At 36.1% G+C, this 13,748-nt stretch overlaps 1 protein-coding gene across 4 annotated transcripts in view; it reads left to right on the top strand.

The window, feature by feature from the left end:
• LOC143145818 (tachykinin-like peptides receptor 99D) overlaps positions 1-13,748 on the top strand; it is an 89,173-nt gene that overhangs the window by 50,669 nt on the left and 24,756 nt on the right. For all 4 annotated transcript variants that reach the window (XR_012991772.1, XM_076309573.1, XM_076309571.1 and 1 more), the window contains exon 2: positions 3,369-6,377. Coding sequence is in view for 3 of the 4 variants with exons in the window: in XM_076309573.1 (XP_076165688.1) it covers positions 5,941-6,377 (437 nt within the window). In the remaining variant the exon portion in view is untranslated. The remainder of the gene's footprint in view (positions 1-3,368; positions 6,378-13,748) is intronic.

Here is a 13,748-nt window from a genome sequence, read left to right as displayed (position 1 = left end):
AGCATTCCCTCTAGTTCCACAAGCTTACGAATTAATCTTACAGCGCAATGGAAATGAGAATTTTTTTAACAAAATTATGATAGAAATTTGTCCAATAGTGGAACAATTTTATTGGAATGGATTTGAAAGATTTGTTCGAATATTAATTACTCGAATAAGCTTTTAACCTAGTCCAATGTGAAGTATAATTGGATCGTATAATTTAGATTGGTGATTTTCATTGAACAAGTACCGCATAAAAATAGATAAGAATTATACCGGTTTCTGTAGGAAGATATTGAGGTGTACAATAAATATGAATGTTCTATCGATCGATGTTACTCGTTGTCGATGATTCAAATATAGGAAGAGGACCTTCTTTTACGCAGTAATGTATTCAAACGCGATATTTTACATCTTTCACATTTACTTCCTTTTCTATGTATAAAATATCACCGAAGCTTTGTGAAGATACTCATCCTTTTCATTGCAAATTGAATAACGCGTCGAACACGGAGCACTCTTTATTTGTTATCAAGATACGTGAGAACGCACTTCACTACGTAGAAAGAAATTAAATTTTCTTAACATGGAAAACAATATCTGTTTCTATACTATTTGATGTGAAAGGTATTTTATGTAAAATATTCTTTTAATATTAGCAAATAGAACTCGATACTACGAATTTAATTCGACTAATTACAATGTACGTATGATTACTTTGCTTATGAATTACTGTCCAGAACAATAAAATTATTGCATCGATTTGAGATCAACCCACAAATGAGGTCCATAAATGTTACAAGATCCCCTTCCTTTTGTGAAATGATAAATTGTAGTTAATCAGCTGCTCCAGTTTTACGTTTTCCAATAACACGCAGCTAATGTAAAATGGACCATTTAGATTCGAGATTGCATAATTTAAGATTGAATGTACAATTTATGTTTTGTAAAAACAATAACTTTATTGTTAGCTGTTTATAATATGTCTTGTTGACACATGGATTACACGTAAACAATTTTCAAATAAATATCACCATGTATTAGTATTTAAATTATTAATATTACAATTGTATAGAAATAAAAATGGTCTGAACGAAGTTGTGTTTGGACTCATTTTTATCGGGAAAACTTCATAAAAAAATTTCACCTATTCTCGCGCTGAATAAACAATACTAGTAGTAGAAACAATTTCGGTTTGGCTATTCGATTAATAGAAGAGAAAATTCTGTACATTATCAAGTCCATCCTGTAGGACCGCAAAGACTTAATCCCTTAAAAGCTGAAACTTGTTCAACAAGTGAAGCATGGAACACAAAAATGCCCCCATTCGATCCACAGCATTTTCTTCATCCCATGTGGTTTATCAACAAAATAACATGTGGTTTATTCCCCAGAATTTCCTAGAGGCGCAATTCTTTAATCGTTTCGAGCTATGTGCGTTGAATGCGACAGAAAGATATGCAGAACATAATAACACGTGTCGAAGTCGAAACACACGGAGATAAAAATAAAAAAAAAAGAAAGAAACATAAAAAAATAAAGATAGGAGGCACGAAATAGATAATGTGTAACTTATGGCGTGAAGATATACAAATTTTTAAATGTATTTCGGAAAGTAACTTCAAACCTATAAGAAGTGAAATAAAAAAACCTTCTTGTAGATTAATCACAGCATAGAACTTGACGGAAACGTGGTTAGAGGCATTTGCATTATTCTACAATTCAATTGACACCATTCTTGGCTACAATAACGTCTGTGTGCTATTAACTTCGTTCGAGGGCAGTAAAACGCTACATTTGCCGTGCATCTTTTATAATTTAGCAATTTAAAGTATAAAAGAGGTTAGTAAAGTGTACACACAATAGACGGCATGAAAATTAAATGACTTGGATCGCAAACTCGTTATTCTTCACTGTTATTGCAACGATACACGGAAAATAATAACGATTATTGAAAATAATATAAGACTTATTGAAACTGATAACAATGTTCAAGTTATTTATTTTTGGACACAACTGTATTTCACGTGTCAATGTACTGTTTAAAATAATTTGAGAATTGTCCACTCGATCACAATGTAATCCGTGGTATGATTTCTGTATGATAAATATAACAAAGAGCAATATCAACAGGTATTAGCATTTACCTCACTACGTGATTAATCCGTGGAATACGTACGTAGTTAGGAAGATAATATTTGTCAGTTGAGCCATGTATCTAAGTGCCTGAATAATTGATCTCGTCACATGAGTTATCCGCATTGGCATGTGATGTAAAGGACCAGGCCAAGTTTGTAGACCGAACGTGTCGCATTGGAGTAATCACTTCACGGACAAATATTGCGATTAAATGTTTATTTTATTGGCGCCACCAATGTTTGGTAACATCGCGTCATCGAGAGTCACCAGCAAGAAATTTACATCACAAGATCTATTTGTCTACAATTAATGGATACCGTTTATCTATATGTATACCAATAATTTATCTGACATTGGTCAGTTTGAAACGATGTGCAGATCATTTCTTCTTAACATGTTTACCTTATTTATTCAATACACGTACCATTTCCGAGAAAAATGCTGGCTAGAATTTCCACAAACACCGTATATAGCTTTTTTTTTTTTTTTTTTTTTTTTGAATAAATGTTTCCTGCAATTCGTTCACCAGGTCCTTCGAATAATTTTCTGAAGTTACTTTATACTCTCTTATAAAATATTCTATTTTATCCTGAAACAGTTTTATCCCACAATCTTTATGTTGTGTTATTCTTTGTTAATCTTGCTTGAATAAATCATTATAAAAGCTCTGCTTTTAAAGTAACTCGTAATCTTTATTTCACGATCTTTATATCCTTTTCCAGGTTCAAATTATCACACTGTAACTCTCAACGTCACGTCTATCCACACCTCGCTTTAACTACTTTCCTTAACTAGACTTATTTGAATCGTTATACTACACTTTTGCCTTAATTTCTCGTATCACACAGAGATTCGTTTCTCGAACACCTTCCCTAATACTATTACGTAAAGAATCATAAAAACAAAAAGATCGTGTATATATATATACACACACACATAAAACAACCGGTGACTTTATTTGTAATAAAAATGCAATTGCACTTCACCGCTGCACCGTTTCACTTACGAAAAAGAGAAACAGATATAGAAATAAAATTTACAATAGCATAGATACTTTTACACTAGTCGATAATTTTGTCATTTCGTATCCACGAAATGTTACGAAAGCATAATGTTACCGAATTACCCGACTTAACATCACGTTGCACAAAACACGAACGACGATAAATCGAGCAGTCTCGGGCAGGCGAAAAATTTACACGAATTTAAGCTACCATCGTTTTTCTTTTTTTCTTTTTATGTTACAGGGCTGGTCGATTCTGTGGACGGCCGTACGTTTTCGAAGGAATCGCGAACGTGACGAAACGCTCTGAAGGATGTAGTTCGAGTCGAAAGAAAAGAAAAAGTATCCTGCAACGATTCTGGGACGCCGATTCCAATGAGGATTGTCGGGGGGAACGGCTGCAACTGCGAACAAAAGCATTCTTGTCCCCGTTCCAACTGGCGAATATCTGAAAACAATTTTCTGCTTGTCAACCGAACGCCAAGATCCAGAGAAGTGGCTCACTCGAGTGATACCTTCTGCGAGCCGGCGATTCCTGGTTTACCATTAATACAAATGTCCCTTGGATCATCCGTGTTCTGTTGACAGAGCCGAATCTACGGTCGCATGTCACGAAACAGATTCAGAAATCGTTTGTAACTCCAAAGGAAGAAGAAACGCGGAAAGTTTCGTCAACTTGATCCTGGATCGTGTTTAAAAAGAAAAAAGAACTATGGAATCCTTGAAGAAGATTCGTACCAAGAAGACACGATAGTTCCTAAATCGACGTAAAATTTCCCGAAGTAGGTACACAAGGTACAAAGTCAACTTCACAAGTCTCACTTTGACCAAAAAGGAAAGAAATCTGAATGAGGTTAGTGTTCTGAAAACAGACTTTGGTATCGTTCGCAACTCGAACGCGAGAAGAGTATTTTACGTGATCCTCGAATTCCAGAGAAGTTTCATTGATTTGCAACGCAAAGAAAGATCCTCCAAGTAGTTCCTAAATCGATGGAAGATTTTCCGAGGTAGGCACGCAAGGTCACACGGTCAACTTTACGAAGATTTATCGTAACGAGGTCCCTTTGCCTCGACCGAAAATAAAAGAGACCTAAATGAGATTATCGTTCTCAAGGGAAGGTAGGCAAGCCCGGAAGAACGCGCATTAAAATTCTACATAGATAGGGTCGCCTCGAGGAAATGGAAACCGCCACGAAGTGCTAGCCCCGAGCGAAGACGGTGAAAGAGGAAAGGGGAGGGCAAAAAGTACAAGAGGTGAGGAGGAACAGAAGCTCGTCAGGACAACAGTCCTCGCCTCCGTCTTCGTCACCACCCGCTAAGTATATTCAAATGCACTCGAACAAAAGAACCCGCCTAGGTATACTGAACTTCTCGCTAACACTGTCGATCAAACGCAACCAAGTCGGCCGGAACTTACCGAGAATTCCACGGAGGATTTCTTTAACAATACCGCGTGAAACTTTCCGAGGTAATTACCCATGGAATCCGAGAACTTAAAAAGGGTGAACACAATGGGGAGGATGCGGCTTTCATCGCAGAAAAACGCGATAGAAAAATACGGATAGTTAGCCGGATTTCGTGGCGTGGGAGAAAACTTGGAACGGCTAATCTGGCAAAGAAGGAAAGTACCGGGAAAGGTAAACTAAAACGACAAATAAGAGAATTTGGAATGTCGACGGTTCGAAATCTAGGGATAACAGAGTTAACTATCGTGAAATGACTGTGTGCACGGCTTGAGGAATACATACTCGAGACTCGAGAAACGTTGCAAGGATAACTTGTAAAGGATAAATTTGTAAAGCATAAATTTGTAAAGGATAAATTTGTAAAAGATAAATTTGTAAAGGATAAATTTGTAAAGGATAAATTTGTAAGTGTAAATGTGAGTGTGAAAATGTAAAGAGTTCTCATCGATGATCAACGTAGCTTTGGAATGGTGACGATAGGATAACAACCCGAGCAGGATGTCGTCAACGATATCATCGTATCGGGAGTTTCGGTATTGGGAACAAAAATTTTCATTCGACTTCGAGGAGAACCTGTACCAGCATTAAGGATTGATACAGCTGATCAACGGTTAAATAATCGAGAAGTAATCTGTTATAGGAGTCTGTTCACGAAACGGAAGTGGAAACGGGCATCGTCAGCTTAGTTTCTCTCGTTTCCTTCGCGTAGCGTGACGACAAACGTCACCCAGCTTCGTTATGTTCAATGGAACGTTTTCTCAAAGGCTATTTGCTACTGCGATTGTTACAGTCGGATCAACACAAGGGGAAATGGAATCGAAACTGGCAATTACGCGATCGCAGAGTGGATATTATCAGTGAGAGCCAAGGAGTCTCGTTAGAAATTCTTAACGCGAGGATTAACCTTATCCAATCGCGAAATAAACTACGAAATTAAAGGGGAGTTCGATGAAATTGTCCATGTGCGTGCAACGGTGATGTGACAGAACTTATTAAAGTGTCGGTGTACTAGGGTGAATTTTTCAAATGGTTCGAAATCAGTGGAAAGCGTAAAAATATTTAAATACGACGATAATCTCCTTAAACTTTCAACTACATTGCTCCGATAATGTGACTGAAAGAGAAACATTCTCCTCGAGTTATTGCAACATTCCTGATCAGAGAAATATATTACGAAAAATATACAGACCTCATTGTCTTTGGTGTACAATATACATATATACGTATAAAGTAAATGTAAAAAATACATAAGTAAATGTAAATAGATATAAAATCTATTTAATACCGAGTTATAAGTAAAAGGATACATTTGTTCCTGTATAACAATTGATTGGAAACCCGATCGGAAAAATGCAGGCCCTAGAAGTATTCGTCAACTCGACGCCCGATCCTTGGAACACCACATTATGGATGGATAATTACACTTACTACAATACCACGAATACCACGGATCTACAACCGAGGAACCAATTCATACTACCATGGTGGAGACAAATGATCTGGACGTTATTGTTCGCGGGTATGATCATCGTTGCCACCGGTGGCAATCTCATCGTAATTTGGATCGTATTGGCACACAAGAGAATGCGCACGGTTACCAATTACTTCTTGGTGAACCTTAGTATCGCGGACGCGATGGTGTCCACTCTAAACGTTACGTTCAATTACATCTACATGTTGAATAGCCACTGGCCTTTTGGCACCCTCTATTGCAAGATCTGTCAATTCATCGCGGTGCTCACTATATGTGCCAGCGTCTTCACGTTAATGGCGATTTCTATCGACAGGTAAGCCTCACGTTCGATAAATCCTAATACGAAATTCCCCAGATGAGTGTTGCTCTGATCGAGTTCGGTCTAATGCGGTTATTCAATAATCCAATCTATAATACCAAGTAAGAATTTAACCTAAATTTTGTATAAGCATAATTAAAAAAGTATAATATTTGGTTCCTACCGAATGTTTGTATATTTCAATTTTATCAAATGAAATTTCACATCGCAGAGAAATATCTCTCTTTTATATAGGTCTTGCTGTATACGTTTGCAGTCGTAAACAATTGAATTTATTGAATTTAACAAGTGGCGTTAATCAATATTGTGCCAGTGTTCTGTTCAACAATGCCCAACTTCCCATTGAAAGAACGATTTTACAAAAATTGAACACGATGGACAATTAATATTTCTCTATTTCTACACATTCACTGGCTTTATTGCGCATAGATTACCATTTATTTAAGCATTTGAGTAATTCGCTGACCTGGAAAATTATTAAGAATAGAATCAGCGTGGAACAGCCAGGTGTTTCATTCATTCTGAGAAAATGTATTTTTAAGTGGAATTGGTAATAATTGTAATACATCGCATTGACGAACATGCATTGGAACGAATCAGAATTATATAATATTAATGAGATACCTTTATCCTTGCCAGAGCTGTATAAATGTAAATTTAAAATCCAAAATCGAAAGAAATTTATTCGATAGTCAATAAATGATCTTGAAAATACGTCTGTTCATATATATATATATATATATATATATATATATATATATAGATGCAAATTTATTTTTCTCGCAAATAATTGAGTGAAAATAAACGTTGTTTAAAAACGTTTGCAAAGAGTTGAAAATAATTTCAGCCACCTCTCTAGATGTATTTTCATTAACAGGATAATAGCTATTAAATGCATACGGGTAATACCTATTAAATGTACGCTATAATGGCTATTAAAGGTACACATTTAGCTTGTCTGAAACAGCACACAATCAATATCGAGTATAACTGGTTTTCTGATTTTCTGGAAAGAGTATCCTCACATACGAGAAGCTTTAAGAACTGTTTCTTGTCCTACTTACGTGTTACAAAGAACTAATTATACAATAGTGATGCCAGCGTTCTGTGTTTCAAGTTGACACACTTCTAGCGATAATGTGGCGGGAAGAAAATGGTTTCTTGAAAGAGAAATTCTTGGGACGTTCGACCACTTGCCTTTTCTTTTTTCTTCTCTTTCTACCACGTATGTAGATACGTAGACAGGAAGCTTCCTTAAGGAAAGCTCGAGGGTTATGGTCTGATAATTGAAATCAATCGAATCAAAACGTATGAAATGGAAAATAATAAACGTATGTAGTTCGAATGATTAATGAAAAATTACTTTGTTGATTATTTTTTTCATTTATACGATATGTATATATATACATTTCCAATGTAACGAGAAAGATATATTTTTAATGAAATAATTTCAGTTGCAAATTTTAAACGAGCATAAAATTGTAGATGTAAAATTCCAAAACTGTAACTTACTTAATAACAGTCCGTGAATCGCGTAAAATTTTTAATTATCATGTCAAAAATTAAAATTTCATCGTTACTTTGATATGAGAAACGGTAGATTGCATACGAGAAGTAGAAATTGTGCAATTAAAAATGCATTACACTGAAACATTTTTCTTTTTTTTTTTTTTGCGAAATACACAACAGTATTTTCACGACTCGATAAACAAAAATTCATAAAGACTTTCACGTGTAATTAAAAAACACGCAATGCAGAAAACGCATGCTTTTTTATTTTTTTGAATTACGTGAAAAGTATTATATTTTTTTCGGAAATAAACATGTGTCGTTTGTAACATTGGAAATTTGTTTTACGAGAAAATACATAACTGAATGACTCGATAGGCTGTGTTTATCGCCACAGAAAATTTAACGAACCATGTTTAATTGTAATTGGAAGACATTGTATTCTATCTAAGTTTTGTGCAATTATTATTATTAAGTTTCGTTCCTCTAATTTTCAAGTTTCTGTGGTAGTCACTTAATATCTATTTTCGAAACTCGTAGTAACACATCGTGTTTCCTGAGCACAAAATGTTCGTCCTTTTTCCTTTTAAGGCACTATGCTAAGCTGAATTTATGTTTATGGGAATGGATAAAAAGCAAAGTTTATAAAACACATGTGGATAGTCGGATACGTGAGACACATTGCAGAAGTTCCTCAAGCAACTCTATTCCGAAACTGCAAAGTGCATCGATACTGAGGTTGAATTTTTAAACATTTACGAAGAATCTCTTTACCTTCGTGCATACTCAAACTCGGCTTCATTTTGATAAATAATTTTTATCGCAAAATTCTATTATTAATTTCCTTTCGTACAATAAACGATACTATCAAATTGTTGACCATTCCTCTCGAAGCTTCCTCGCAGACCAATTCAAGTATGACGCAACCAGTATTCGTGTATTACTTCCCGTAAGTTTCCGTAAATTTGACCTATAAAGGATTACGGCTCAACACTCAACTAAGTTTCGTGCAAAGCTACTCGATCGAAAGCCGATTAAATTCAACCGAGTACCTGGTTACTCGCCTAAATACTTACATTCATGGATCGTGATGAAAGATTGTGGGGATGAAGCTGCAAAATGGAAACCGTCATATACGTGGGGCTGCACGTCCCTATATTGAACGAATATATAGTTAACGGACATATATACAGTTACCAGACTGCGCAGAAGGAAACACCACCTTGACAATTCACCCCTGACAAATAAATAACGCTCAAGCTGAGCACGAAACAAGAGATGAAAATCTTGATTTCAAGCACGAAGTTTAGTTCAGCTGGTAAACGAACAATCAGATACGTGCTGACTTATTTTCTCAATATTGTCTGAACATAAATACGTACTCACAAAAGAATACAATCTTTAATCCGGAATTTAACAAAAATAACATTTAATTAATTTTATCGGTACGATTTATACCATTTCTTTCAATTTTGATCCACGAATTGTAACAAAAATTAAGTAACATTAGTTCTTAACATTTTTGTGTCAAATTTGGACAAAATTCTACTACAGTTTTCATTAAATATCGTTTAAGTCAACTTTACAGTAGTGCATTCCGATTGTGTGCCAAATAATCATCCCTCCGTTGGATTTTTAACTCAAACGACCTTTCGATAGTAATGGAAATACAAATTTTTAGATACATGTAATAAATATACATGTAAGAAAAAATAGTCCAAATACGGTTGTGTTTGATTTCATTTTCATCGGGACGATCTTGCCAATTTATTGACGATATTCCTGCGAAGATACAATAGGAGATACAAAAGCTTTTAATATAAGTTATAGCTATATGCATGCAACATCGCTTTGCAGCTCAACGGGCAAATGCCTGTAATACGAAATTCCTCGTCGAATAATTTTCGCGTGGTTGGGTCTCGACTCAAGATAAAAAAAAAAGTCGATTTCTGGAATGAGTTAGTAGACCAAACTCAACCATATGCGAATATACGCTACTGGTTTTTCACGTGTACTCGAGACTACCATAATACGTACATTTATAATTATAAAATAAATCATTCAACAAGATACTCGCACTGGAAGAAATTCATACTACTTAAAACATTTTTAAGCACGAAACGAGTTTGCGCAAAACGAACGAATACCGTTTAAAATGTATATTTTCGCGCGATATGAATATTTTAAATATCGTCGGACGCGATTATATAAAAAAAGATAACGTTTCACGATCCGTTTGGTAGTTAAACGTCTGCAGAAACGTATATTCGAATCGTTGCATCCGCGTAATCAAAATTCTGCTCGCGACGCGTCCGCCATCCGGCAACAGGCTGGATACTGGAAGGTACTTACGTTATAAATTCGGAATCCATTGTCACGGTAGAGTGAAACTATAGGACCGACCCTTTTTCATTTTTCGTTTGTCATTTACCTACCATACTTTCGATTTTCCGTTTTAGCGTGCCGCTCGCGCATGTTGATCACGTGAATTTATTTTTCGGGCCGCGTCACACCCTGACCGCGACGAGACACGTTTTACCTAGTAACGTCAAGTCGACCGATGATTCTGAATAGCCCGATAATACCGAAACTACAATTTATCGAAGAATTATGCTTCAACGACTTGATGGGAAGAACGTGAATAGCGCGTCGCACCCGCTGCCTGTGACACTCCCGATAAATGATAATGTGCGTTATCGAGTCTTCGACAGAATCTCAGAACCGAGAATTTCCGTTGCGGAGATCTAGGTTTCGATCGTAAAAGAATTTGCTCGTGTGTTCGTTGTACGGGGATACGTATCGAAGAAACCCATTTCAATCCGCGAATGGATGTAGCGGTAACCATATGGTGGTTTAAATATTGAACGATAACAATTGACACCGTAATTTTAACAATAAGAACTGTATTTTGTAACGTTTTTTATTGCAGAACTCTGCGTAAATCGTAATATTCTAAACTGTACGATAATCCCATAGGTATGAAATTAAAGAAAAAATAATAATTACACTTTTTTCAATTTTTCACGTTCGACTATTTTAGACGTTATATCGTTTAGTACAAAATGAAAATGTGCAATGAAAATTGTTGGTGTTCAGTCCTGTAATGAAACGCTCGTAACTAGCTCTAGAATAACACAAACTTAGGACTCTGATCAATGTTTTTCTCTATGTACGTTTCGATCAAATTTTTCATCAGAAGATAATACTCAATTCCAACAGCATATTTTTTCTCTATTCCTATCCTCTTCGAAGTCATCTGTCATTGACCAAGGAAGGTACTCCACAGAAGAACCATAACTAAATCGTCCTACGTTTTTTCATAATAGAACAATGCCCTTGCCGAGGCAGCCATCGATAAAAGAATAATGTTTTCCACGAACTGAGAGGTAAAGTCAAAGTTTTCGAATCAGCAGTTAAACGTGATATATACAGGGGAGAAGAGAGCACGAATCAGCGAATAAGTAAGGAGAATCAGTTCCTTAACTTTGAGCATAACGATCGTATAACAAATGAAAATTGGTTCCTGCGGTAATGTACATCCGTATGGAAAATGGAAAACGATTCCCATCGAGATAAACGTAACCGTTAACAGGTCGCATTAACGGACGAGAGATCAACTGAATAATTGCTTGGCCTTTTTGCTGCATTCAGAAAGAAGTTCGTCTCTCGGTAAAGTACGTTGAAGCTCATTATGGTGCATCCAAGCGTTTGGTGCATCTCCACACGCGAGAGGCGGACAGGTCAGATGCAACTCCACCGGTACAATTGTCCCGTGGATAAATCGAGTTTCAGCGAGGCAAAGGTGATTGGGAAATCGTGACATCGGCCATAGCGGTAAATAACTTTCCCTGTACAAAAGTTGAGAGCTCTTTGCGAAAAGCGACCACGTCATTTGTCCCGTTCATCACTCGTCGCGCTCGGTGCACTCTTCATCGGGCTATGCATTTCGCTACGAGCTTACGATGCATTTTAAATACATTTTTTCCCTCAAACGTCGCGGTAATTAATTTCATTTTAGATTAATTAACAGTTCCTCTGTGTATGCGGTTGGCACGAATGAGATATCACTCTCCATTGGAAATTTCCCATATCGAGTACCCAAAGAATATCTTTTTACAAAAAAAAAAAAAAAAAAAAAAAAAAAAAAAAAAATTGATTGCTAGTGGCTTATCATGATCCGAACTCATCGTACGTCCACCTTCCGACGCAATGAAAGAAATAAAATATTAAAATTATCAATAACGAGCGGGAAAGAAGCGAAACATAATGGAAGAAGTAATTAATTTTCATGATTTATGGAATTTCAAGAGTACCATTTGAGATAAATGTTGTATTCTCGTTTGGCTACGATATATGGTGTCTTTCGTGTATTTGGAAGGTACTATCAGTTTCGTTTAAGTGTGAACGACATGTGTAATCATAGGGGTCGATCCATCCTGAGGGTGTCGTAAAATCTCAAGCCTACTTACAAGTTATATCCCTTATTAAAGCAACTGGTATTAATAGAGTTTGCCTCGGTTGGCAAATAGCCTTACATCGTACTGTCTAAACGCGATGTGCTAACGATGCCTCGACCCAAGTAACGGAGCGGTATTTTTTATAGTTGATTTGACTTTATTTCTGTCGACCAATGTAGCGTAGAGTTTATTAAAAATTGTTGATAATTTCCAGTGAAAATAGAGATAATATTTGATTAGATTTATTGACTTCGAATAATCGTTTCTCGACTTTATTTCGTTATATTTTTGCATCAACAGTTCCCGAGAGTCGAAGTAAAAATAATATAACTGATAGATTTATTTCTGAGAAGAAAAACACGGCCGATAAATTCACCCCTGGCAGTTTCCACACATAGGGTGTGGACCGATAGATCAGCCAGTTGGAATTAAAAAGATTAATCTCTAACTACTCGCTCAGATCCACTTCACCGACTATGAATTGCTTCGAACGCAATTGCTACTTTTACACTTATACACAGAGTTTTATCGTCAGTGTTTATTAAACACAAAACAAAAAAAATTCAAAAGTATCAACGAGAAGATAGAGGTAACATCAAATTACCGGCAACAAGGAAATAAATATTCCCAAAAAGCCACCCCGTACATCACAGAATGGAGTAAAATATTCAGGATATGTTCTCGAGACTACACGAATGCAATTTTGAAGTTTGACAACGATCAATAAAATTGATACAGTTCGCCACGGAACACCGAGCGTAAAATCTCGAACGGAATACTTTCCTGCGAAGAACTTAAAAACGAATAGACGGTTTTACGTCAAAAGTGTGAAAAGACAGGCGAGAAAGTTCGCGTGGAAGTTCCTTGACGAACGAATGCAATCTGACAGAAGTGCGTATCGTCGATCAATAAGTTTCACTTACTGAAAACAAACCACCAACGGGAATTCAATTTTCTCCGGAACATTCGGGACAACCTTTTTCCACCTGCATCGTTGAACGGGTAGAGGGGCAATTACAGAAGTTCAAATGGTAACAGAGATGAAAGCTTCAGAGATACCGAAGACGATCAAATTCCCTCGATTAGAAAGTTCAGTTTTAATCGTGGCTATCATTAAGGTGCTAAATTAACAATTAAGAACGAAGTCAGAAATAACGTTCGATTAGAAGTGATAACTGATAAGTGTCGAAAGCTCTCCGTTTTTAAGAATAATGACTACGAATAGTAGAAGAATTGTTCGACATAATACCTCACTGAGGAGTAAGAAAACCATTTATATCGAGGAAAAAATAGAATTCTTTATCGATTAAATCAACAATTACGTAAGAGTAAATAGTCAAATGAAGTAAACAGAGGAGAGTGGATACAATTCAAAATTGGAGAGTACCCACCAATGCTG

This window comes from Ptiloglossa arizonensis, chromosome 4 (assembly GCF_051014685.1).
Source record: "Ptiloglossa arizonensis isolate GNS036 chromosome 4, iyPtiAriz1_principal, whole genome shotgun sequence".
In the NCBI taxonomy this organism is placed as follows: domain Eukaryota; kingdom Metazoa; phylum Arthropoda; class Insecta; order Hymenoptera; family Colletidae; genus Ptiloglossa; species Ptiloglossa arizonensis.
The sequence above is the reverse complement of the archived record's forward strand: the minus strand, read 5'-3'. Positions and strand labels throughout refer to the sequence as shown.